Source organism: Pristis pectinata, chromosome 23, assembly GCF_009764475.1.
Source record: "Pristis pectinata isolate sPriPec2 chromosome 23, sPriPec2.1.pri, whole genome shotgun sequence".
NCBI lineage: Eukaryota > Metazoa > Chordata > Chondrichthyes > Rhinopristiformes > Pristidae > Pristis > Pristis pectinata.
In genome coordinates, this window is record NC_067427.1 from 12,973,842 (window position 1) to 13,001,590 (window position 27,749).

Genomic DNA, 27,749 nt, shown 5'->3' on the forward strand with positions numbered 1-27,749 from the left:
AACATCAACAGTTTTTCTCTCCACAGATGCTGCCTGACATTAAATAATGTGCAGTATATTCTGTTTCCTAGCCCTTGGTGAATGCTCCCTTTCAAATCATGTTCTTAATTGTTCTGTGGGAACCCGATTTTAAGTCGATTAACTACTCCACTGGTCCACGGGTCCCCTGATGGTCTCTGTCATAAAACATGGTCATGCAGGCATGTGAGACAGGTTGGAGTTGCATTTTGCCATTTCACTTTCAGCCAAAGAGCAGGAGGAATGTGCAACTCAGTTCCATGGTAGATAAGACCAACAGCAGAGATGCACCTTGTGAGGGAATTAGATGAGCATATGACGAAAATAGGGATAGAAAAATATGACGAAAGGATTAGCCAGAGGGATGAGAGGTGACGAGTGTGGATCATAAATATCACCGATAACATTGGGTCAAGTGGTCAGTTTCTGTGCTGTGGTGTTTGTTACTTTGTGCTCACTTAAATGTGATACAAATAATTTACACCTCTTGATGTAACGATGCAAAATGGTCATCTTCTCTGTGGGGTAATATCTCAGACAGCAAATCTGCATTTTCAACAGAACAACCAAATAAGCTAACATCAAGATTGAGAAAACAGTTTTCCCACCTCAGGTTTCTGGGCAGATATTGTCACAGCAATACCCAAGGCCCTCAACTGAAGAAAGTAGTTCAATTATACTGTCATTTTCCCCAGAAAGTTTTGACACCACTTTAGGATGACAGGTACATCAATGTAGCTATTTGCCTTCAGTGATAATTGTCTGTAGACTACTTTGGGTATCATAGCTGATCCCAATCCAGATCCAGCATAGTTATACATGCACCAGTACCAAAGGCAGACATCAGAAGCATAAATGCTGGCTGATTTTTGGATCCTTAATGTATGCCAGAAATTCCAAAGCTAGCAGTAAATCTCTTCTGCTGCAAGATAATGAGGCATGGATGTGGGATCTTTTAGATTGAACTAACTTAGCTGTTTGTGTTGGGAAGGGTGAGGAGGGGGGTACGGGGAGGTCTTCTTCTGTACAGAAGGTTCAAAAAAATTATCAACTAAAGTGATAAGCAACAGAATTCTGGTCTAGGAATCCAATAGTCTACACATTGAGTTAAAGCAATTGAACTATAATAAAAGCATTCGTAAATCCATTAGGGGCTTGATGCTTCCATTAAAATAGATGACAAAGGAATTCATGCACCACCATCACTGGGTGGAATTTCACAATACTGCAGTCAGAATTCTTTCACATTACATGCTATTATATCAGCAAAAGTAAAATTGATGCTAACTTTTTAAATCAGATCCACAAAAGTAACATGTCAATTGTCACTAGCTAAGTAGGTTGGAAGTGAAAAAACATAGCTTTCTATAAGGATGGTGCAGTGGTTATTTAAGTTGCAGAATTTTCTTTTGTTACATGTAGGGAAATTGTTCCTACATTTGACAGTATTGCACACTTGTTTGTTTCAAAGCAATAAAACCTCTCAAGGTTGGGATGACATTAAACCATTCAAGCTTCAGTCTTGTGCTTAGTACCATCAGCTCAACCCAAAGATACACTTACAGACTCTTTGCAGCAACATAAACACACCTTAAAGCATGCGCTTTCTTGTTTATTTTTAAAGTGTTACCACATAGGTCCATGTGCTACCACACACAGATAGGGATGTAAAAACCTTTCCTTAAATGTTTAATAATCAGAAGTCAACATGTTACATCATTTGATGACAGTTTTAACCTTGTAAATTTTTCAAGCAAAGTTTCATTACTGCAAAATACATTTCCCTCTAGATTATACAAAACCCATCAGCAGCTTACCCACCCACTATCTAATATAAATGAGTAAACATGATAGTAAAAACAGATAAAAGCCCGCAGTGTAGACATGAAAATGGCTAATGGCAGTGGAAAAGCCAGCCTATTGGATGCTACTGCTTCGAAAATTGTATTAGTTCATGACCTTCGATCAAACAAGACCCTACATTTCACAATGAGAGAAACCACTGCTGCAAGCTGGCAACTTTGAAGCGCTCCTCTGTGAATGTGGCTCATCTGTCTAATTGCTTCTTTATTGTTTGGATGTGACATTGTATTGTACAATGTCACACAGAATGTTTCCCTCCCCATTGATCTTAGCAGCAATAAAAAGCTTTAAAACACAGATGATAATGCTACCAGGGCTTGGCCTTGCCATTTCACCCCCTACCCCCATGAAATTTCAAATTATGGGTCATACACATAACACTTTATAAGCTTAATGGCATATTTGAGAGTATTTCAAGGTCATGAAATATTACCTTGGGGTTTTCCAAGATCCCAGACTCATAGCTGTGGGAAAACAAAATCAAAGTAAACAGTAAGAATAAAATTTACCATGTAAGAGAATATATTATGATTGCAAATATTCAAAACAATAATTTACTTAGTAGTGGTTAAAACTAAAATATTAAAGTTCTGGAAAGAACACAAAATACTGCAATACATGACTGTCGGCAATTGAAATGTAAACTTCTGTATTTTATTTGGAGTTCAATCATCAGGCAACTCATGGCAAAGGATCCACACTCAAAATTGTATTTTCTCTTTCTAAAACCACATGGATCAGCTGTTGGGTTCCAACATTATTCACTCACCTGATGTGCATGATGTTAGAATCCATACTCCAAGGGTTTTTGGGAGTGACAGGAATGGGAATGTCATGCTCCTATAATGCAAACAGAATTCAGGAAATCATAAGCTGGCATGTGCTATGGACCGTGGCTCACAACTAAGTTTCTCACTGCCTTAAGTGGCAGAAGTATTAAGTAACTGCTCATATTAAGAAACAGAAGTTCAGATTTGTCTTTAAAAAGCACATAAGTATTACAATATCTTGTTGACCCCAAATCATTTATTGAATGGGTATAATTAAAGGGCATCATTAGGTTTTGTTCCAGTTTTTTTTTATTCAACATCATTTATCATTCCTTGCTGTCATTCAGGTTAGAGAGCATTTGGTGTCTACAAGCCCAGACCTCAATAAGTATTACTCCACAGTATGTAAGGCACAGGATATAATTCAAAGTGAAATTATCTGTGGAAATACTCATGATCCATACAAACCTACTTCACCCAACTCATCAATTGCATTCTGCACCTTTCCCTCTTATAAACTTGGAACTTTGCCTTAATTGCAACTATATTGCTAACAAATTTTTCATTGCATTGTGCATATACATACTTGTGCATATGACAATAAACTCAACTTGATTTGACTTTCTACCGTTGGCATCAACTCCATCAGTTAAGCTGCAAGTTGTAGCCAGCCTCCAGAGTGAAGTTCCTACTGAATTTCTTATTGTAGAAATGCAGTGAAGTTTGATATTTGTGTAGGTTGGACTTGTGTAGGCATCATCCTACAAAACTCCAACAGTCTGAACTTCATGGCTTACAATATTGTATATGTGGCCAGTAATTGGTCAGGAAGTTGTGGACATGCTATGTTGGCACCGGAAGTGTGGCCACACTTGCGGACTGCCCCCAGAACACTATGCAGAAAGATGCATTTCACTGTGTGTTTCGATGTACATGTGACTAATGAAGATATATCTTATGATTTTGACTCACTACTTGGCAGGTGCCATTTCTAGTGTCAAATTAAGTCCCACTTTAAAAGTCAAACATTGCTTTTCAACTTTCCTTCAAGGTTCAGGGTTGTTCTGGGTACAAATTTGCAAGAAGTGATTACCAAATTATAGACAAGCTCCAAATAGTGAATAAAAGATTACACAGGAGAACTTAATGGACTGAAGTGGAAATTCAATTAATTCGTAGTTCAGGTACTTTCTAATAGTTTATTTTACACAATGCAAGGATAAGAATTGTCAAGTCCTCAAGAGACAATCCACATCTGTTTACAAGGATGTTTGGGAAGGGGGAAGTTAAGAAAAAGGGGAAAAAGGATGAAGATGTGATGTACCAGAGAACCTATTCCTGGGTTTCAATACAATGTCCCAATCTCCCACAGTGGGACTCTTGCTTCAGATCACACACAATAAACTGAAGCACAGATAACAAACATTATTAAGTAATTCATTACCCTAGGCACAATTATCTCTAATCAGCACTGCAGAACAGTACCCCTGGTGACCAGTGGCATCAGCTACTAAAACTCAGTCTTGCAGAAATGCCAGCAGCTACTGAGACAGTCAGAAAAAGCTGCAGAGTGGAATCTTTCACATGAAAACAAGCTCCAAAGATGAGCAAAACTCAAACACTCCTCCAAAGATAAAGATACTATTCATTAGCCTGAAACAAAGTGAAAAAGTTACTTTCTTTCTGTATTTTCAGAGTTAAACAATTTCATTTTAAAATAAAATTTATCAACATTGCCTCTTCTTAATATCCTAGAATTTTAAACTAAACTTTACTGCTCAAACACTTTGAGATGCAAATTGCTTTGAAAAGGAAAATCAAGTTTGAATTCCATATCCACTTAAAGCTGACATTTTTTGAAAAATTTTAAGTATTTAAATTTCAGGCCCCATTTCAAATTTTAAATTTCTGGATTTCAGTGCAAGATTCAAAATTCCAGAGTGGGATAAAAATCCATACTTCAGTTCTGAGTGAATCTAAATTTCAAATTTATCCAGATACTTATGATTTCTGCCTCAAGCCAATATGGGATTCGAAATTAATTCGCAGCTCAAGCTGCGGATCTTATCAGTTCATGGAATCTACAGCTATTTTAGGTAATGGTGAAAGCATCAGATTTAGCAACAAATGTGAGAAGGTTCGAGGCAAGAATGGTCATTGAAGTTACCATACTTGGCACTGTGGGAAAACTACTATTGCTTTGAAATTTATTCCAAATCGACCGTTAATGTAGTTGAACAAGTTTCAGAAGCAGAGCACAAGGCACTAATTGCAATTGATCAGCCTTATTGCCCTGGATGAATTTCTAGCAACTATATTGTCCAAATCTTCTGCATCAGTGAGCAAGGTTCTCACTGTCTGGAATGATGAGGGATCTGTATCTCCAATGAGAGAAAAATGTATCATCTCAAAAATACCAAAGGCTGCAACAGCCATGTTGACTAGCACAAGGATGACATTTGCAACTGTTGACCTGCAGAATATTTCTGCTGTAGGAAATTAGCTGCTCTAGACTTTGTTCAAAGATGGGCCGTCAAGTACACATCATGCCTCTCCATATTCCACTATCAATTCACCACGAGTCTTGATTATTTTTGAGTTTAGGATGCCCATATTACTATAGGCAGAGATGTTACAGCAACATAAAGAAATAGACCAATCTTGGACAAACATAGTCCAAATAATAAGCTGCTCTGAGAGAGGAAAAATTCTGCCTTTAAAAGGTACATTCACAGCAGAAAAGTGATTCCCTCCTCCTACACATGTACACTTTAAATTGAAAACACTCATTTATCATCTCAGCTATGGGCACTTTTATATAGCATTTTAGTTCAGATCAGAGGAGAAAGATGTCACTGCCAAAGCTCTCTGCATCCTGAAGTGGAATTTGCACAACAATAAAAATGACAAAGCCACTTTATCTCAATCTGAACTAAAAGAAGTAAAAAAAATGCCCTGTAGCAGTGATCATCTCTGGTACTACATCATTAAAATAAAATGAAAGCTATATAATAAAGATATCAGGATCTAGCTCAAAATGCCAATTTGTTTTTTTTAAAAAGGTCCTTTTGTTCTAGCTCATGCCCGTTCTCCTCAAGCACTGTGATGGACACAGGGCTCATTTCTGAGGTGTATATGACTCAATAATTTACCCCAACTAGTTAATGCTAGCCTGTTACACTGAATCCAAAATGGGCATCAGGAGTTGTTCAAGAGCAGCCTGGTGGCTGTACTGCACCTAGTACATCTTTCGCCCCGAAGAAATAGCTGATCTTTGCTGAACATTACCAAAACTGGTAGCCCAGTAAAGGAAACACTGAAAGAGTAGACACAACAGCTTCTGTGCATCACCTCTCAGTTTTTATGTTTGGAGTCGGTTGGATGTCTAGTGCAGATAAATTTAACCTGGGATGTCCAAATGTAGGAGACTCATAAAATATGGATCTTCACTGGCAGAACACAGATTGGATGACTGGTTGGAAGGTTCAATCACAACAAAGTCGATGGTACCGCTAGCACCACAGGAACATCAGAGTGCCTTGTGATTCAAGCTTCAGTGGGTCTCCTGAGTTTGAAAGACTGTATAACTCACTTGCTGTTATGGGTCGTTTGCAGTCATGAACTCACTCCTATAATAAACTGCAGCTGTCAGTAATATCCTATAGATCTGTTCTAGAATAAACATGAAAGATAAAGCCATTAATGGCTAATGAGTTGTTAATGAGTTGTAGTGAGACAAATGCAGTTGTGTATTATTGTTCTGCAACAATAAATGTTAATTAGCAGCTATTTACTTGATGCATTTACCTGGCCTGATTTCACCTCCTTCGCGCCCCCACCCCTCCACCTCCTCCTCCCCCCAAGCAGTTTTGTATCAGCCCTGAGTGGTGTCAACAGGTTACCCACTGTTACAAAGTGTCTTCCTCATGTCACAAGAAGATGGAGCAATTGTTAATGCTTGAGCAACCAAGCCACTGAATGGTTCATTAGGTTTCAAGAGGTTGTTTTTTCATTGAATGCCTTTTAGCTTCAATGGGCTGTTATCATTAGCACAGGGTGCAGCCCCAAAGAGGTGGTCTCAGATCCCGTATAGACACAGTCTGGGGCAAAGACAGTTACTACTTACTTACACCTTCTTTTGCTTATTTAAAATACCAGCCCCTATTTCTTGTGATATTTATTTTCTTTTGCTTTATAACAGAGAGGAGACTGTTGTGACCTGACTATACACTGCATGAGCATTTAACATTTCAATAGGAACAAAAATATAAATCAGAATTGAGTAATAGGAAATGCCATGATTTTATAAATGGAAACAGAATTTATATCCCCAAATTAAATCAAATTTGGTTTCTGAGATTTGTCTTTGTTTTTGTTCACAGGGTGTGGACGTCGCTAGTAAAACTGCATTTATTATCCTGCACTAAGGAGGCAAAATCATGAATCATCCCTACTGGTGGGCTGGAGTTACATACGGGACATCCTGGGTGAAGGCAGCAGATTATCTTCCCTGAAGGACAGAAAGGAATCAGTCAGGTGTTTACAACAATCTGTGATTATTGCATTGAAAGTGGCTTTCAGTTTTGTGAAAAGTTAAATATATCTGGAATTTAAATTTCCTGGCTGTCATAGTAGGATTCTTACTCACTTCTCCAAACCTCTGGCTTTGATTTCTGTAACTTTAACCACTATAAAAGTTACCATTGCTCTGTACTCCAGTATACACTCGAGTATAATTTATCATAGCCAAATGTATTGTGGTATCATGGAGAGACACTAAAGAAATGCAAATTCTACGTTTGAATGTTTGTTTTGAAACGATGTGAGCATTTTGACAGTGTTGTTAAAACTTAAACTACTAGCATTTAGCAACTTTCTTGCATACTATTTGCCTAGTTCGACAGAATACATTCATTATTGTATGGATGAAGTCAATACAGAAAATGCTGGAAACACATTCTCCCTGGCACAGCAGATTAACATTTATAAATATGCTGTTTAATTCCAGTTTTCATAAATTTTGTTTTTTTTTAAATAAAAAATTATTTCTTTTGCCTCTCATCTTTCAAGTCAGTCCATCCCTCCTCCTTCGATTCAACATGTAATTTGGTATTTTAAAATCTAACAGATTGGTCTAGACTTTGCTCATTTTTTATATGAATGCTTAAAGAAGTACAATTACTTGCATTGTTTACACAGATCTTCGATGTCAGGTGTAGGGTTCTGTTCCTTATGGATGCTCAGCTGACAGCAACTTGTTGTGCAAAGGCCCAAAGAACATCTACAGGCAGTGCAAGTCTATCAAAGGGCTATGCAAGTTGTTCACTATACATAAAACACAGAACATAGAAAATAACAGCGCAGTGCAGGCCCTTCGGCTCACAATGTTGTGCCAACATTTTATCCTGCTCTAAGATCTATCTAACCCTTCCATCCCACATAGCCCTCCATTTCTCTTTCATTCATGTGTCTATCTAAGAGTCTCTTAAATGTCCTTAATGTATCTGTCCCCACAACCTCTGCTGGTCCTAGGAAAAAGTTTCTGACTGTCCACTCATCTATGCCTCTTATCATCTTGTACACCTCTATCAAGTCGCCTCTCATCCTCCTTCTCTCCAAAAAGAAAAGCCCTAGCTCGCTCAACCTATCCTCATAAGACATGGTCTCCAATCCAGGCAGCATCCTGATAAATCTCCTCTGCACCCTATCTAAAGCTTCCACATCCTTCCCATAATGAGGCGACCAGAACTGAACACAACACTCCAAGTGTGGTCTAACCAGAGTTCTATAGAGCTGCAATATTACCTCAATGCTCTTGACCTCAATACCCCGACTAATGAAGGCCAACACACCACATACGCCTTCTTAACAACCCTATCAACCTGCGCGGCGACCTTGAGGGATCTATGGACCTGGACCCCAAGATCCCTCTGTTCCTCCACAGTGCTAAGAGTCCTGCCATTAACCTTGTATTCTGCCTTCAAATTTGGTACTAACACGAGTCCTGTGTAATCCAAGTCTAAATCTTATTATCTTCAAGGGTATTATGACTTTATGTCATATCGCCGCAGGCAAGCACTTACGATGCTTTTTTTTCCAATGTACAGTAATCCGCATATTGAACGGAACTTTCTAGCCTAAAATGCAAGAAGAGTACAGCCTCAACTCTTTCCTCTTGCAAACTGATCATCTATAAGTTGTTGGTAACCCAAACATCACACAGGCATTTGTTCATCTACTTCATTACCAACCCTATAACCATATTTGGAATGGGGATCAAATCCCCAGGTTGGGAATCAGGGGTGCTCCTTGTGATTTTCAATCCAGAAGTCAATGAATATACCCACAACTTTCAAATAGATATTGGGGACAATTACCCATTCTTTATTCAGAACGTTACCCCCATTCTATGCCAAGTAAAGGAATAATGAAGTACTAATGCCGATGAGATTCCCTCTTCAGCACTTGCGTAGAGCAACCAAAATAATTCACTGCCATATCTTCTGCAATATCACCTACAACTATTCGATAACTAGATAGAAAAGAAAAACATACAGTATAATTTAAAATGTCATAACATCATGACATCTTTAGCAAATAAGAAAGTAAATAGTGTAGTGGCACATCAAACCACATTTCTGGCAGTTGAGTCAAGCAATAATTATTTAAATCACATACACAGCTATTAATTTTCTACTCTAAGTGTATTTATATATTAGAAAATGGATAGTGATTTTTCATAATTCCTAAACACCCAAATGCAAATTTTGAAGAGTACTTTGATTCCTTGAAAACATGGGAAGAATTAAATGTTCATTGATTCTTCCTTAATACAGAGCAGAGATTTTACAGAATAATTGCCCCCAAGGTCAGTTTTTGAAGAAACAGCTAATCAGAGTCTAAATCCACCAAGGGAAAAGAAGAGAATTAACTCAGAATCTTGATCACAGTATATTCTAGTGACTCCTGTTGGAGGCTACACATTGGTTTCAATATGTACTTCTGCAAGCCACATCATAAACAGAACTTATGTCCAACTGCATGATCATATTGAGTTATGGTTTTCATAATCAAACCTGCCAGCATTATTGCTTTGGCTGACCCAGGGAATAGTGACCATTTGCCCACCATGTAAGAAAATAGAAAATAAAAAATAAAAATCATAGCCAGACTCAATATCAACAATTAACACCTTATATTTTCAGCAATCAGGAGTAGAAACCTCAGCTGATTTTTTAAAGATCAATATATTTGCCTTATACTGACTTTACTTAAAGGTAGGATATCTCAATCCACTTCTTATTTATTGAGTGACTTACAAAGCTTGACCAGCATTTGGAAACACAGCAACAGACTTCTGCTCAGGTAGAAAATTAAAACCCATGGCCAATCTGAGATGGACCTGGGCCTGAAGGTTTAACTCACCATTGCCACCCAGAACCATGGCCTAGTCACTCAGTCCACTCAACCCAGCACTGCAGGGCCTTCATACAGCCCCCACTAAAATGTAATAGTGAATATTTCTACAGCAGTGCGTTAATTTATATGAAGTCCTGAACTTTAGTACACTCGTTGACAAAGAGCCTGGCTAGCTCAATCCGGAGGACTAATAACATTTTTCCAAAGAAGACACAACTACATAGTTGGGTCCCGTTGGTCTTGGGTTGATCGCCACGCTCTGTACAGAAGAAACTAGCACCAAGCAACATCACAGAATCCAAGAAAATATCTGAGTTTAACAGAGGTTACAAGGATGGATAGTGGTTTGGGATTTAGTCAACTTACTTTCAAAATGTTGTGTGGAGGTTAGCTACACCTTTCCTCTGAGATTAAACAGCTGGGGCAGATTTTATAGGAACAGCTCCAAGGCTATTTCTACTGCTGAATTATATCATGGCAGATCTATACCTTAAGCCCATTTTTTCACCTTTGCTCTGTATCTTCTATGCCCGTACTCAACACAAATCTACCAATCTCAGTTTTAAGAGCGTCACTTGACCTAGCATCTACAGTCTGAGGAAAAGTATTCCAAATTTCTTCTATTCTTTTACGTTCTTGTCTCATTTCAATAACCAATCCCTAATTACAAGTTTGCCCTTTTGTTCTGTCTTCCACCAACTGATACGATTAAATAGTTTTTACTAGCTCATCTGATACTTTTATCTTTTAAACACCTTGATAGATCACCCCACAATCATTCATACTCTAGGAAAACAAGCCAAGTTTATTCAAACTGGACTTATAATTTAAATCTTGAGTGCAACAACTCTTTTGATTCTGAAGTTCAAGTCAGTATGTCACTGAAGTACTCTAGGTGGGAATACTGATACATGTACATAAAAGAAGTGGATTTGATTGAACCAACCTTCTCATTCGATCCTTTCTCATGTATCAATATTCATTATCTTAAATTTAGATTCTATCTAGCTTTTTACAGCTGATTCCCTTACAGCTCTCATTCCTTTGAATGTTATTAATCAGCTGCTAATGCCCACCCCCCAGAAGCTTGCTGTCAACAATCTGATGACACATGGTCCACAATCAATAACGTTACACAAAAAAAACCAGAACTATTTAATAATTCAAACGAAAACAGCACAAGATAAGAATTAGCCAAAAACCAGATCTTTTGAACTAGCAGAAAAGTAGTGCAAAATTTCAGCCAATCACAAATTGTGAGAAAAATATTCCCATTACTTCTGATTTATTCACCTCAACTCCGTGAACTTGGTGCTCTACACTCACATTAGGATTCTTCTTTTGGATGCACTGGCAATATATTATCCACCACTTCAGCTTAGTTAACCATCTCTCTTTTTAATAAACTTGAACTCAAACTGCATTAACCATACAAACCAGATGTTACATCATTTCTTATCAATAATGTTCATTCTTCGTCTAACTCAGCATGACTTGTCCTTGGCATTTGCAACTATGTCAACCAGTTTATTTGTCTCAACTAATTTACAAAGATTCAACGGTAGAAATTCAAAGCAAAATCCTTGCAACTAGCTGAAAGAAACTAAATATTTCACTTCCTAACTGCAAAACACATCACTATTATTAAAGCCTCAAGAGCTTGAAAATTTTGCAAAGTTAAAATAAATAGTATTTATTAAGGGTGTTAAGAAATGGAGTAATGAATATTGAAAAGCAATTACAACTAATATAATCAAAATAGTACATACAATAATGTATACTTCAGAGTGAATTATAAGCTATAATCAAATCACAGATCTCATACAGTTTTATACTGGCATGGGGTGGAGGAATACCCAGGAATGTCTACAATGAAATACACAAATTGAAGGCTACAACTGCTAAACAAGAGAACCAAAGCATGAACATTTTATACTAATCAACTGAAATTACAGCCATGAAGTTGCTTTCTATTGCTTGAACTTCACAGCCAAGACATTCAAGTGCACCCCATCAGTAGTTTCCATCAGCACAGACTGAGAAATTAAATATTCTATATTTGTTACATTCCAAATATTAGTTACAAAACAAATCACAAAACAACATGCATTTTATAGTTGTTTAAAACAGTAAACTTTGTAAAAAAAAAACCAAAAAATCAAAACAACGAACTCCAAGCCACAGAAGGAGACACTGGGTCGGCTGACCCAAAGTGTGGTCAAAGTAGTACATTTTCAGGAGCATCTTTTGATGGAGGGACGTTGAGATATTTGGTGGGGGACTTCAAAGTCCAGGGCCTAGTGGAACAAATAAAATCAGGGATGCCCAAGGCCAGAATGAGAGACCAGATCATTACAGGCTGCAGTGGTTACAGAAAGAGGGGCAAGGACATGGAGAATTTGAAAACATGGATTAGAATTTTGCTGGACTGGCAGTCAACGTTGGCCAGCGGGTACAGGAATGTTGGATGAATGGGATTGGGACGAGTTAGGAAACAGAATTTTGGAAGACTTCCTAGTTTATGGAAAATGGAAAATGTCAGCCAGCCCAGTAAGCAATGCAATAGTCAAGTATAGAGGCAGCAAAGGCATGGATGAGAGTTTCAATAGCAGACGAGCTGAGACAGAGATGGGTGATGTTACTGAAATGGAAGCAGGTGGCCTTGTGATGGAGCAGCTATGTGGTCAGAAGGTCATCACAGGGTCAAATATGACCAAGGTTGCGACCAGTCTAGTTTAGCCTGAGGCAAATGACCAAGAAAGAAAGGTTGCTGGTAAAGGGAATAAAGTTTGTGGAGGGAACGGTGAAGACAAATGCTTCAGTCTTCCCAATATTCAGTTGGAGGAAATTAAACAGATTTTATTGGATACTTTAAATAGGTGGAGGGAGAGGGACGTCAAATTTAGAATAAAAAATAAAAATGCAAAGTTATTGTAAATGAAAACATTCTGTGTGCAATGTTAGTTACTGCAATTGCTAATCAAGTTGTAAGGAGCTGAAGGTTTCGCCCTTCAGTAGAATATTTGCCATGGGATGTTAAAATTTGATAAGAGCACAAATCACATTTAGGTAAAGTCTTTTCCTAATCAAGAGGCAGTTATTGCGCACAATTAAAATGTAGACCATGTTTATAATTGTTTCATATGTGGAAGCAAGAAAAGACAGGAAAATTACTAAATTTCTGTAACTCAGTGACCACTAATTTATGGATTTGTAGTAACCAATCACTAATAACAAAATTAAATTTGTAAAAGTTAAGAGGTAGAGGATATTAGGTTAAATTGAGATTTTTGTTAGATAAACATTACATTAAATGATTTTCCCCCCCAAAGTGTTTTCTTTTGGATCATGGATACAAGAAGGTCAGCAAACCAATAAACCAACAGGGCAGTCATGATATCTTTCTGAAGTGACAAAAAGAAAATTGCTGGCTCCATCCCAGTCCTCTTAATCGAGACTACAGGGACCCGTTTAACTGTGTAGCTTATAGTCCATTGCCTTTGGTGACAATAGAACCGGCTAAGTGTGTTAGTATGTTTTTAGCTGAATGCAAATACAAAGACATGAACCAATAACATATAAAATCACAGCAGGCTGCTGGACCCGTGGATGGTACTGAATGGTTTCCCCAGCATAAAGAAATAACACAGGAGTATGAGAAAATATTGATGAATTCAAATATTATCATCTACAAGAGCTGTTTACTGTCACTTGAACCAAGCCAAGAACTTCACTGTTGACATTTCTACCCATGATTTTATGCAATAGCATCAAGAATAATGTGGTTGTGTTATTTGACATGATTACTGATGATTTAAGTCGTGATTATAGGAACTTAATCTGCAGTGGAAGGAAATCACACCACTGACTCTTCCCAAGTCTTTTCGTGTGAATGGTTCCCTTATACAATGAGATGGGCTATGACCTCACGATCTACCTTGTTGTGACCTTGCACCTTATTGCACTGCACTTTCTCTGTGGCTGTGACACTTTACTCTGTGCTGTTACTGTTTTTACCTGTACTACATCAATGCACTTTGTACTAACTCGATGTAACTGCACTGTGTAACGAATTGACCTGTACGATCGGTTTGTAAGACAAGCTTTTCACTGTACCTCGGTACAAGTGACAATAATAAACCAATACAAGTTTCATGTTCTCTCAAAAGCCTTGTCTGTCCTCTTGTGGTTCTCAACCGTTACTGCAAACATGTTAGCTTTGCAGTATTTTAACACCAGTAAAGGATTGTCTCTTGTGTAAACCATGGGTGTATGGTGACAATTTTGATGGTTATTTGTTAATGTTTTAAAGAATAAACTATTAGACTAAACAAGCAAGTTGATTATTTACACACTAGCTCAATTAGCACCAAAGGAAGTTGTTAAAAATGTTGAAACAGTAGCTTGGCATTGTAAGTCATGACAATTAATTTAGATTTGTAAAATAAGATATCTTTATTAGTCACATGTACATCGAGTGTTCTGGGGGGCAGCCCGCAAGCATCGCCACGCTTCTGGTGCCGACAGAGCACGCCCACAAGTTGCTAACCCATACGTCTTTGGATACATTAAACAGACATCTCTAGAGCCACTGAGGCATCTCTGCATAAAGAGGGCTTTCTAATGTTTGCACTGAGAATACCTTGGCAATTCTATTAATGGTGCAGAAGTCTACCAGCCTGGGAGGACAGAGTTACAATCAATAGGTTCACTGCATTTAAGTTTGTACCAATGGAGCCGATTTAGTGGGATAAAAGTACTAATTCAGGTAGGTCTTGGCTACAATACTTGAAATGAATCCATATACAGCTATTCTACAATATAGTTCCAATGCAATTTTCTCAGATTTAAATATTTGATTTTGATTAGACTGATACAGGTTTCAATGGACACAGTAACATATTTGCAATTGCAGATAATATCAGAGATGAAATAACAAGGGAAAAAGTGGTAGTGTAGTGGTTAGCGTAAAGCTTTACAGTGCCAGCAACCGGGTTCAATTCTGGCCACTGTCTGTAAGGAGTTTGTACATTCTCCCCGTGTCTGTGTGGGTTTCCTTCAGGTGCTCCAGTTTCCTCCCATATTCTAAAGATGTACAGGTTAGGAAGTTGTGGGCATGCTATGTTGGCACCGGAAGCGTGGCGACACTCGCGGGCTGCCCCCAGAACACTACACAAAAGATGTATTTCACTGTGTGTTTCGATGTACATGTGACCAATAAAGATAACTTATCAAATCATTATGGCACAAAAACAAATGCTAGAAGAACAAAATGATTGCAGCCTGCCTTTTGTGTTATGTATCCTGACTGACCCATGTATTTCTGACATGAGACACAGTACTTTGGAGAGTTACTGAATCCAAAGTGTGAAGCTATACATACCCACATCATATTTCTTTATGATACAAGAGGAAGCCACTTGGCCACCCAAATCCATACCAGCTCACAGGACAATTCTATCCCCCACTATTTTTCCCCTGTAACCTATTCTCCTCACATTCCCATCAATTGTACCACCCACCTCCATTAGTTGCAATTTACAGTGGACAATTATCCTACGTTGGGAGGAAAACAGAATACCCAGATTAAATCCGTGCTGTCAAAGATAACACATGCAAACTCCACAGAGACAGCACTCAGGTCAGAATTGAACCCAGGTCACTGGAGCTGTGAAATAGCAGCTTTAACAGCTGCACCACTGTGCTACCCATGTTTGGATTTATGACTCCCTTCATGCAGTAACTTAAATGGAGAGCAGCTAATCCCATTTGTGGATGGTTTGAGGACTACCGAACAGATTCAAAATTATGGGTAAAAGACAAACATGAAAATCAATTTATCTGCACACAATGATCTGAGATTCAATAATTGCTTGGATGGTAGAAACTGTTATTAGGTTTTTTGGGAAAGCACTGGATTTGCACCCAAGGGAAGATCATTGTAGGACTATGGAAAAATAGCCAGGAAAGGGGAATGAATGGAAAGGTCGGGTGTGAAGTCTGTGGACTGAATAACCTCCTTCTATGCAGTGACAATTCTATCACTGTACTGCCAGTTTTTGATGCACAGTTGGTGGTAACTCCATAATTTAAAGCTAGGACCTGGAGAATCTTGCTAATCAGAAGATCTTGCTAGCAACCAACTTTAGTGAAATTGGCAATTTACCTTGGTACAGCCACACATCAGAAGCCAAGAGCACCAAATTAACAATCGACCTATGGCAGCTTAAAACTACAACTACGACTCCCTTGCATTTCCAATTCCCTCAAGTTGGTACACCAAATCATAGCATCCAAAAGGCTTATTTGACCAATATTCAACAACTAACTTTAATTGAAACTGCTAGGCATTGACATTTTTGCAATTATTTGATTTTAATTTATGATTTTATTCACTTCTTCCAAACTAGAATAAACAACCCGAGATGGAATGTAAATGGTGTAAAAACTTTCCTGTCAAATTTGGCAAAATCGTATTTTCACCTTCCCCATCCATACCGCCCAGATCCCACCCAAAGGAGTTCTGCAAGTTCCTAGTCATATTATAAAGCAAGAGCTGCTGATAGCATAGCTTTAAATTACTGTTTTAAAAAAAGTTTTATATTTGTGTAATACAAATTGCCCAGCTGTTTTTAACCTAAGGAATGATGGTGCAAGGCTGGTAGCCAAATGGTCTGAGATTTGTACAACTTCCCTAAAAGCCCAATAATCACTCAAAAGAAGGTCAGGTAATAGCTGTAGACAGAAAAGCCAGCTGAACATTTCAGGTGTGTTCTGATGGAAGACCTGCATCTAAAGCTTGAACTTGCCTTTTTGTTGACCTGCCGGTGATGTGCTGTGCATTTAGCACTTCATGCTTTTAGTTCAGGTTTCCGGCACTTGCAGGCTCCTTTAACCCCTTTTATCAATCAAGATGTAGAGTTGTATTTCAAAATGTTGTTTCTTTACAATAGCCATTTCTATTCTTTGCAGCGTTAATGGAAATTAAAAAGCAAAAGGCAGAGAAATCTGCTGTTGGTCATTAGCACGAGTATTAATTGGCATTTGTACCCATCACTGACTTCAGTGCAATGAAGCCAAATTTGTGCCCAGTGACACCCGCACTCATTTAGTGCCAGTTACACCCCTTTATTCAAGCACATGCTGTTCCTTAGACCTACCAAACCTTTCCTTCCCAAGAAGTGTTGCAAAATCACAGATGTGTAATTCCCAGGTCTAAGTATTCTATACACATGATAAGAATACATTGCAAGTGACTTCCAACATACAATGTAAATTCAAGGCACCTATTCTGTATGTTACTTAGCTAGTGTCTCTGGCTTCCTGGGGCAGCTGGGTGCCCAAGCAACCTGGGCACTCAACTTTGTCCCAGCTGTTCACTTTATTTAAAGGAAATGAACTTTAAATGAAGTCAACAAGTTGCTTCAGACTGCAAGCTAGAAGAATCTGCCTGTGTAGTCTACAGCTCGATGGTATGAACACTGAGTTTTCCAATTTCAAGTACCCTGCTCCCCCTCTATCCCTTTCCTCTCTCCTCCCAATCAACTTAGTTCCTCTTACGCCAACCCTAACCTCACCCCAGCCCCCTTCACTCTTTATACTAGCTACCTCCCTTCTTTCTTTCAGCCCAGATGAAGGATCTCAACCTGAAACGTTGACTGTCCATTTCCCTCCATAGATGCTGCCTGACCTGCTGAGTTCTTCCAGCTATTTATTTTTTGCTGCCGATAATTCCCACAATTTCTTTTGTGTCAAACTTTGAGAGCGTCAGCAGAGGGAATTTATCCCAGGATGCTGGCCCTGTGACCTTTGGATTCCAAGCTGATAAATAATTTCAGTGAAGCTTTTAGCTTCAGCACTATATTACAGATTTATAAATTACTCACAAGTACCCTCTATTCTATACACATGATAAGAATACATTGCAAGTGACTTCCAACATACAATGTAAATTCAAGGCATTATATTTCCTCTAAATTGGGTAGTGTTGGCATTTGAATGGTATGTGCTCATTAGGAACAAGGATCTCCTGCAAAATGTTCCGAGATTTTGCTTTAAATACCGGTCCATACCTGTTGGTTGTCATGCATGTAAAGCACAGCTCTCGGTAAATGTGCCAAAAACACACAGCTACATCTGCTGTGCCCGTGTGACATTTGGATTCTTCCACACGAGGCAAGATTCTGATCTCTCCAAGTGAAACTGCCAAGTTGAGGGAGTCTGGTGTTTAGAACACACCAACTACAACTTGACCAACATTTACTGAATGTTTTAAATCTAGATTAAATTCCTAAAAGCCATTTAACATGAGTGTGTCAAGAACGGCACTGCTAACTTCCATAAAGCACCAATTACACATAGGAAGTATTAGAATTAGGCCAATGTTAGGACAGCAAGACTGAGGTTGCCTTTAATTTGTTTGAAATCTATCTGTAATCCAATTTTAGAAAAATTATTTAACTTTGAACGTTCCAACAAACCTTTGCATATGCTATCAACTCCTGGCGTCCCAAGAAACGATTATAGAACTCTGGTAACCTCCACGGGGAGATGATCTGTGATTAAAAGAACAAGATACCAAAGGAATCAAACAAACTCGATAACTGCAAATTTGCAAAGTAAGAGTTTTTGAATTCACCAAACAACCCTGAAAACTTTCTCCGTGAAAAGGAAGTTGACCACAGATGTTAAATTTTGCAGGTATTTTTCTGACCTCCTTTGGAAAAGCTCTCAAGAAAAGAACATAGCAATTTTGCAAGAATAGTTAGACGATGAAAGCATCCTCTGGATTTATGCAAGTACTTAACACAGAGGGAAACACGTAAATCACCATTTCCAGGTGATTTCTGGAGTGATGCAGAATTCAGCTGCATCACTGCCACACAAACCTCTTTGAACATTGGAGGAGGAATTGGAATGGCCACAGTGAACAACCAGATTTGGACTGCACAGTACTGGTGGAACCCCACCGAGTGCCATTGCCTCCAGGCACCCCATCTCCAAGACACTATATTTCCACTTTTTCCACAAAGAAAATACTTATTTTAAGCAGCGCCTGATGTCTTGTTGCTCTTGGCCCACAACCTAAATGGTCATTGGTGCTTCTCCTACAACCATCTGGCATATCCATTAGAGTTCATCAAAATTCCTAGGCCACTAACTTTTCCAAAAGGATTCCAAAAATCCACCTTTTCATTATTCACCCTTTACTCCAAGTAAAAAAAATACTTCAACCTCCTTTTAATAATGAAGAAAATACTTTGAATTTAGTTAAGTGTACCTGTTTTAGGTACAGCAACAATTTTATGTACAAAGTTGTTTTTAATAAACAGTACTATTCATTCAGTTTCTCCTTCCTTTTGCACAATTTTCAATCTAAGACTGGCATCAGCTCATTATTACTTTCATATTATTTATCTGCTTTGATGATACCTTGCATCATTTACCTTGACCTATCATCTTGGGATTATCATTACAGCAGAGATGTGCTTTTTTTTTTAGGTATCTTGAACTTTGAAGAAAATATGGCATCTGGTCAACTAAAATGACGAAAAGATTTCCCATAAACCATTTGCCCATTATAAGATCTTTGAGCAATTATTAAATTATTAGCTTTGATGTTCAAAGTGGGATTATCCACCCCTTTTAAATTAACATTGATAGAGCAACAGGATTAGCTAAACTACAAGCAGAGCTCATCACATGCTGAATCAGACATATGAATCTATCTTGTTAGTAGATCTCAAAATTTGTTTTGTGTCAGGCTCTATTGTTTAAAATTATTCTTTTTAAGGTGGAACGAAAAAGTTCTCAACTCCTTCTCAACAAAAGAAGGAGAACTAAGACAAGGTATGCTCTTCACTTTCTAAAGTCAAACCAAGTCCTCTAATACTCCAATCCCAGGTCTACAAGACTGCCCATCTAAAAAAAAGCTCCTTTTAAATATAAATGCCAGGCACCAGCACACAGAGATGGCACTTCCACAAAGTACCCTGTTCTGCCTTGATAAAAAAGCAGGACATTTGATTCCAACAAAAATAATTTTTACAAATCCACACCAAAGCAGTCAGCATTTAAAAAAACGACAGTTCTTCAGCTTTAATAGTAACAAGGGCCCCAGTCAGCCTGTTGTTCACCTTTTTCCCTTTCATATGCCATTTGGTCTATGTTGCATGGTCAATCTTTTCTGTCATTATTGTTAGATGCAATTTCAAATTATTCTGGAAACATTTGACTCCGGTATAACTACAGAAAGTGTGATGCGATATATATATGCAAACAAGTTCTCACCTTAACTTCAGGATACAGTGCATAGCAAGTCAGTTCAAACCGGACCTGATCGTTTCCCTGAAAAGCAAATGAGTAAAGTTAAATACATTGAAAGCCACAAATTCACACTCCTTCAGTGAGCACTGTCCATTTCCAAACAGCTCCTCCAGTTATTTACTGTAGAAGTAAAATGTTAGACTAGGAATCACTGTTGTGAATTTGGATAAACACTTAATGATTTGTCAACCCTAACCTCACTTTATTTTTCTTAAATGCAGATGGTAACGCTCTTATTGTAAATCGATCCATGGTGTCCATTAAAAGGGTGCGCAGAGAAACATCACTATGTCATTAAGGGTTAACTCACTGATCACCCCCAGAAGTCTAGGTTCTTTTGTACACGGAGAAAGTGATGTCAGCAACTTTAATACATCCAACCAAAGCATTTGACCAAAATATACAAATGATAATTTGCAACAAAGAAAATATGAAGCATGTAGAAAATAGCACCTTGATGCTCATTGATGTCCTGGTAATTTTCCTCCACATTAACCTTTGAGCATGCATTCAACTCCCTGATTTTATTATGCATATGCGTATACAATTGCATGTGACTCAGATGGTAATCCAGAGACCACTAACCTCTGTAATTATGGTTTTTAATCTGAACTCTAGCTACTCATACTCTCTCAGTAGGACCACATTCTTAGTCCTACGTATATCCCCTCATGGCTTATGACCCTCCCACTGCAACTCTGAGGAGGTGTCCTTAACCCTGGCAAAAAAAAGAGCTGCTGGAGGAACTCAGAGGGTCAGGCAAGGAACTGGATGGTCGACGTTTTGGGTCAAAACCCTCCATCTGGATTGAAGGAGTTGAGGGGAGATAGCCAGTATAAAGGAGGTGAGGGGGAGGGGTAGGACAAGAGTTGGATCCAGGTGAGGAGGGGTTGGTTGGCAGGTAGAGTCAGGTAGGGGAAGGAAGGGTGGAGACGGTGACAGAGGCTCTGAGGTGATAAATGGAGGCTCTGAAGTGCTGCAGATAATGGAATCTGATAGGAAAGGAGGGTGAAGAGGAACCAAATTCTGTGAGCATCTGTAGTCTCGTGTCTCCCATCTCCTCCCTTCCCTGGACAGACGAAACAACCTTTGGTATGGATGCTCACAGCTGCAGAGAACAACATCCATCCCTCAACCGTACTGATCCCCATCTCAACTACAATCCTTTCCACCCACCCCCTCCCACCTTAAATGGCTCCTGTACCTTGGCGCCGTGGTCAGTTTGCTCATCCTTCTCTATTTGTCTGCACAGGCTGCAGAAGTCCTGTATCCATTGGATGAGTGCAAGTGCTGAGGCTCCTTCAACGCCATTTCCTGGATCCCCACACCTTCCTCACCTGTGCTTACACTTCCTGTTCCTCCTGCCCTAGATTTGCCTCTGGGAAGGGTGCCAATTTAATTTTCCTTCTCCTGGTTACACCGTAGAACAGTACAGCACGGAACAGGCCCTTCGGCCCACAATGTTGTGCAGACATAGCTATTCCCTCCTACCTACAGAATGCCCATATCCCTCTATTTTCCTCTCATTCATGTGCCCATCCAAGCCCCTCTTAAAAGCCCCCAATGAATTTACCTCCACCACCCTATCAGGCCACGCATTGTAAGCATCCACTGTTCTCTGATTAAAAAATGTACCCCTCACGTCCATTCTGAACCTAACCCCCCCCCCCCCAAACCTTAAATGCATGCCCTCTGGTATTGGATCTCTCAATAATGGGAAAAAGATATTGCTTGTCCACCTTATTTATGCCCCTCATAATTTTATACACTTCCAAAGGATCAGCCCTCGAGTCTGGGTCTTGGGGTCCAGCTCATCAACTCCGAGCTGAAGTTCCTGAAGTAGGAAGCACTGCAACCATTTCCATCAGCTCCCACATACTGCGGGTGTCAAATCAGCACCGACGGGTCATGCCCACCTTGGTTGAAATTATTCATTTCTTTTAAGTATAAAGCTACATCTTTGCTTGTGTTTCACAGGTCCCTCTCACCAAGTCCACACTCCGGAGACACTGCACACCATGAGCTTCAGCAGAACACAGAGATTTATGTTCCCAGGCACCGCAAGTTCTAAGCCAGCTGACAACAATTTTAGTTAACCAAATCTAGCTGGTTACCTAATTAACTGGAAGACTTTCAGGCTGCTGGATTACCACTGCAATTGAAAGATAACAAAATCTAAAAAATAAGGCTTACTTAAACAAGTAAATACTTGAAACATGATCGTCCCCCGACTCTCTATTGTTCTCCATCTAAAGTCCACACTCCCTGAACAGTGCACGCAGTGGGCGTGGCACTCTCTGTTAAAACAAGCTGTGCTCCATTGTCTCTTTACCCCCATTTCCTGTCCTCCTTTTTAATTTGTTCAGGACCTTATGAATTTCTTAACTTCAAAGACTAAGAGCCTCCATGTAGCAGCTTGCCACCTCTTCTCTTGCCTTTTTTTTGCTCCTGTACTAATCATCTCCAATTACCTCTCCACTAAATTGGAACACTCCACTTCTCTCCTCTTTTCTTCAACCTATTTCAAGCCCAACTGATTGAGACAGTTCCCACTGAACCCATTTGTGGTCCTTGGACACTGGGGAGTGCCAGGCTGCTCCTGGGAAAAATAAATGCAGATTACATGACCTGGACTGGATGTGACTGACCCCTTCACATGCCTGGCTGAATTTTAGTAGCCTCAGAACAATTAAGGATGGTTAATATCTGACTTGTCACTGTTTCCAAATCCCAAAATTTGAAAAAGTACCCAGTTTACCGCTAGTTTGTTATAGCATTCTTGATCCTTCAGTTTGAACACTCACAGGTTCACACACCCCTCTAACTTTATCCACTTGAGCTGAGTGCTGCTGTTTTGGGAAGCTGGTGCAAACTGCTGCCCTCTGCTGGTGCTGCACCAGCAGTCTCATCGCTCCATGGCTCAGTGTGGAGCGAGGCACCATGACAATGCGCAGAGCTGCCTGCGACGGGTGAGCAGTGCAACTGCTCAGCGCCAAGTAGGGCTAAGGTGTGCACCTTGGGCAGCGCGACAAGAGCCGGCATTGCTGGGGGCCAGCGGCCGCTGCTGCATGTATCGACACGCCATCCAGATACCACTGTCTCCCATCAGCTCCTGTTGAATGTGATGGAAGCTGCTGACTTCCACTCCGTTTGGCTGCACATCTCTGCACACCCAGTGTCTCTCTATTGTAACAAGTTCAATGGTGGTTGCCATCGCGGACAAGATCACTTTAACAATTTCATTGCCCAATGCAAAAAGATGGGGTTGGGGGGGAATCTCATGGAAACCTACCAGATGAGATGATTGCTGAACTGACATTTAATTGGGCTTTATTATTCAATTGTTCATTTATTCATTTGTTATGTTTGATTTATGTTTCTCGTGTGAATGTTGCTTCATAGATTGGTAGTGTAGTGGTTAGCGTTACACTATTACAGCGCCAGCAACCCAGGTTCAATTCCGGCCGCTGTACGTAGGGAGTTTGTACGTTCTCCCCGTGTCTGTGTGGGTTTCTTCTGAGTGTTCCGGTTTCCTCCCACATTCCAAAGACATACAGGTTAGGTAGTTGTGGGCATGCTACGTTGGTGCCAGAAGTGTGGCGACACTTGCGGGCTGCCCCCAGAAAAAAAAGATGTATTTCACTGTGTGTTTCGATGTACATGTGACTAATAAAGATATCTGATGCTATGTGCCTGTGATGCTACTGCAAGTAAGTTTTTCATTGTACCTGTACATATGTGTACTTGTGCATATGACAATAAACTTGACTTTTGACTTAGGGAGAAAGTAAATTCTGCCTCTCCAGTACATGTACCACATCACATGCCCTGGAGAACGGAAATGAGAAACATCCCCAAAACCAGTGGGCTCAGAGCAGTATCATTATCTAGCCTTAATTATATATAAACAGCTGAACTGCACATCAAAACAATTACTAAAACTGTACATTTTGGGCAACATTATGCTGCAATTATTTAGCATAACACCTATTTAAAGAAGGTCAGATGACAGGTTTAAAATAAATACATGTACTATTAACATGCTTTTGTTGTACTGAATTATACAAAAGGTTTGAAAATATCAAATGCTGATTTCATTTAAATCTTGTTTTTGTATTGCTTATACTATTTTTAGTGGTGCAAGCTCTTGATATAGATTGTGAATGGCCAGCTTAAACTCCAGAGCAAATTTATCAGGAGTCACTAAAGACTAGAATGATGACTTCAGGCTGCAGATATTGTGCGTGGACTCAGCATTTGCAGGTAGGCATCAGCCTTGCTCCATGGGCAGTGCAGCCGTCTCACAGCTCCATTGAACCCACGCCAGTCCAAAAGCCAAATGCACAGTTTCAAATTTGATGAACTTAAGAATGTGGGGAATCCACATTATAGACATTCCTTAGAAAACTGGTTTAGTGCCCCGGGCACAGCCAATAATTTCTTAGCAAGTGGCATTCATCTATTAGGTACAAAGTAACTAGCCCTATCGGTTCTTGTAAAACTGCATCTTATTTCTGTGGGGACAAAGATTAACTATTTCAAATCAAGTTGCCGTTAACATACCTTTCCTGTAGCTCCATGGGACACAAACTGAGCTTTCTCTTGCTTTGCAATCTTGACCTGACCCCTAGCAATACAGGGTCTAGCCAGTGATGTTCCGAGGAAGTATCTATCCTCATACACGGCGCCTGACTGCACCCAAGGCCAGATGAACTCTTCTACAAACTCCTTCCGCAGATCTTCAATAAAAACCTGGAGCAAAAGCACAATGGGCATCATTTTATACATGATTCTAAACAAAAAGCCAAAGAAGTATTACATAGATTTTCCATGGCCTAAACACATATCCTGCCTTATTAACATATCAAGCATATGTCTCAACTTTTCTCCCCCCAACATTGCGTTATGGTAGTACTTCAGTTATTCCTTCAGTAGAATGAAGGAAAAACAGGCAAAGGACCCACTCTTAAATTTGTGACAACATCCAGAGTTAAGATATACCAATGTCTGTCCTTCAAAAAGCTGACACTCCTTTCTGAGAGAGTGTGCAATCATCTTCCTGCACCATTATCTCTGGTGCCCTCCCAAGGATTGATTCTTCACCCCATTGTGATGCTGGACCCGTGTAATGGCTTTCAAAAACTGTCTCAGTTTCACCAATGGCACCAAATTCTACTGCATCACCACCTCCATTAACATCTCCCATATTTCTAAACTGTCAAATTGCTCATCTAACATCAACAATTGATGAGTAGACATTCCCTCCAATACTCTAATGACCAAAGCCATTTTCTCAGTGCTCATCATAAATTCTGGCCACTAGCTATCAACTCCTACCTGCTTATATTGAACAAGATCCAGACTATCCACCATCCACACTGCCTGACTCCACCTCTATCTTACTTCACTTATTGCCGAAACCCTCATCATGACCCTCTTGCTTCTGCACCTGATCATTCCAAAGTTCCCTTGGCTAAATTCCCTCATCCCACCCTCTGCCAACTTACTGCTGTTCACACCAAGCCCCAGTGTCCTATCACTCTTGTGCTCATTGACCAACACTGAATTCTGGTTCAGCAATATCTTAATTAAAATTCTTACCCATTTTCAAATGTCTCCTCGGTTTTCCATTTGCTTCTTCTGCTAAGTCCTCCAGCCCTATAACCTCTGTGCTCCTCCAATTGTGGCCTCTTGTTCATCCACATCCATCATGCCCAGCACATCCCAAAGTCTGGAATTCCCTCCCTAAAGTTTTCTACCTCTCTCTCCCCTTAAAACCTATCGCTCCATCTGTCTAAATCCCTCTTCGTGGCTTGCTGTCAGATGTTGCTCGAGGTGCTGTAGACAATTTAGTTTGCTAAAAGGTGCTGAAAATAAAAATTGTTGTTGAAATAACAAAGTCAACAACTTGCAACCTTCAGCACAGTGAAACACCCCGAGTTGCTCTACATGAGTAATTATCAAGCAGAATTTGACACAGACAAACAAGGGAAAGTGTACACTCAAGGAGGGCGAGGATTAAGGAGTAAAAAGGGTTAAAAAGGAAAGAGATGAAAGAGGATTAGAGGGTGAATGCTGGAGCTTAAAGAAAATCAAAAAGCTGCAGATGTTGGAAATCTGAAATAAAAACACAAAATACTGGACGCACTCAGCAGGTGAGGCAGCAACTATGGAGATAGAACCAGTGAACGTTTCATGTCCAGTCCCCTTCATCAGAACTGATGTACTTGAACTATCAAGCTAGAGCAGATAAGAGTCTATTGAATTACTTTGGACCACAGCACAACATTACTTTACCTTCTTGGCTCCCAAAGACTGCGCCTTCTTTCGAGCTGCTTCAAAGTCTTCATCCTGTCCAACGTCAGCCTGTTAGTGATGGAAGAGAGAATTATTCATTTTGCTTCAAGAATCAGAACCGCACAAAGTACTCAGCTGTGACTTAACCAATATTTCATTACGTTGAACCATAACCTCCCTACTCTTATATTCTGTGCTCAAGCTAATGAAGACAAGAATCCAACATGCCTTCTTCACCACTTTACCTGCCACCTTCAGTGGTCCTTGGACTCGTACATCAAGGTCACTCTCTTCCTCAATACTCCCTGGGGTCTGATTGTATGCCTGGGCTAATAAAAGAAAACACCCCATGTGCTGTTCTTTAAAACCACCTATTATCTTTCAGGATTGTGGACCTATACTCCAAGGTCCCTTCGTTCTTCTACGCTTCTCAGTAACTTGCCACTGACTGTCCATTCCCCAGTCTTGATGCACCTTCATAAATGCATTAATACAATGCACGACTGAGGTGCCACCTTTCAGATGGACATTATATAGTCTCTCACATAAAATGCTGGAGGAACTCAGCAGGTCAGACAGCATCTATTGAGGGAAATAAACAGTCGACATTTTGGGTCGAGACCCTTCATCAGGACTGGCCCAGTCCTGATGAAGGGTCTTGACCCGAAACGCCAACTGTTTATTTCCCTCAATAGATGCTGTCTGACCTGCTGAGTTCCTCCAGCATTTTGTGTGTGTTGCTCCAGATTCCAGCATCTGCAGTCTCTCGTGTCTCCATTAAATAGTCTCTGCTGTCAAGTGGACACAAGCCATCACAATAGCACTGTTTGAGAGCAAGGGAGTTAACCCCAGTTTTCTGGCCGAGATTTATCTCTCACTCAGCACCACTAAACCTATTCACGCTGCCGCTTGACAGAGCAGTTATGCTTAAACTGGCTGCCCGCCTATCAGTGTCCGCACTCCAACAGCCAGACACTTTGTGTTTCTTTAAAGAGACCTGAAGGGTGCTACAGAAATGCAACCATCTCTTTCTGGAGCAGTGTTGAGAAATGTTGT

The 27,749-nt window shown here is 39.8% G+C and overlaps 1 protein-coding gene across 2 annotated transcripts in view; it reads right to left on the reverse strand.

Moving 5' to 3' along the window:
* Positions 1-27,749, reverse strand: part of ass1 (argininosuccinate synthase 1) — a 106,344-nt gene that overhangs the window by 65,722 nt on the left and 12,873 nt on the right. For both annotated transcript variants that reach the window (XM_052036901.1, XM_052036900.1), the window contains exons 3-8: positions 26,694-26,762; positions 24,960-25,148; positions 20,361-20,417; positions 18,551-18,625; positions 2,651-2,721; positions 2,315-2,345 (exon numbers count right to left, since the gene is read on the reverse strand). In XM_052036901.1, coding sequence (XP_051892861.1) covers positions 2,315-2,345; positions 2,651-2,721; positions 18,551-18,625; positions 20,361-20,417; positions 24,960-25,148; positions 26,694-26,762 — 492 coding nt within the window. The remainder of the gene's footprint in view (positions 1-2,314; positions 2,346-2,650; positions 2,722-18,550; positions 18,626-20,360; positions 20,418-24,959; positions 25,149-26,693; positions 26,763-27,749) is intronic.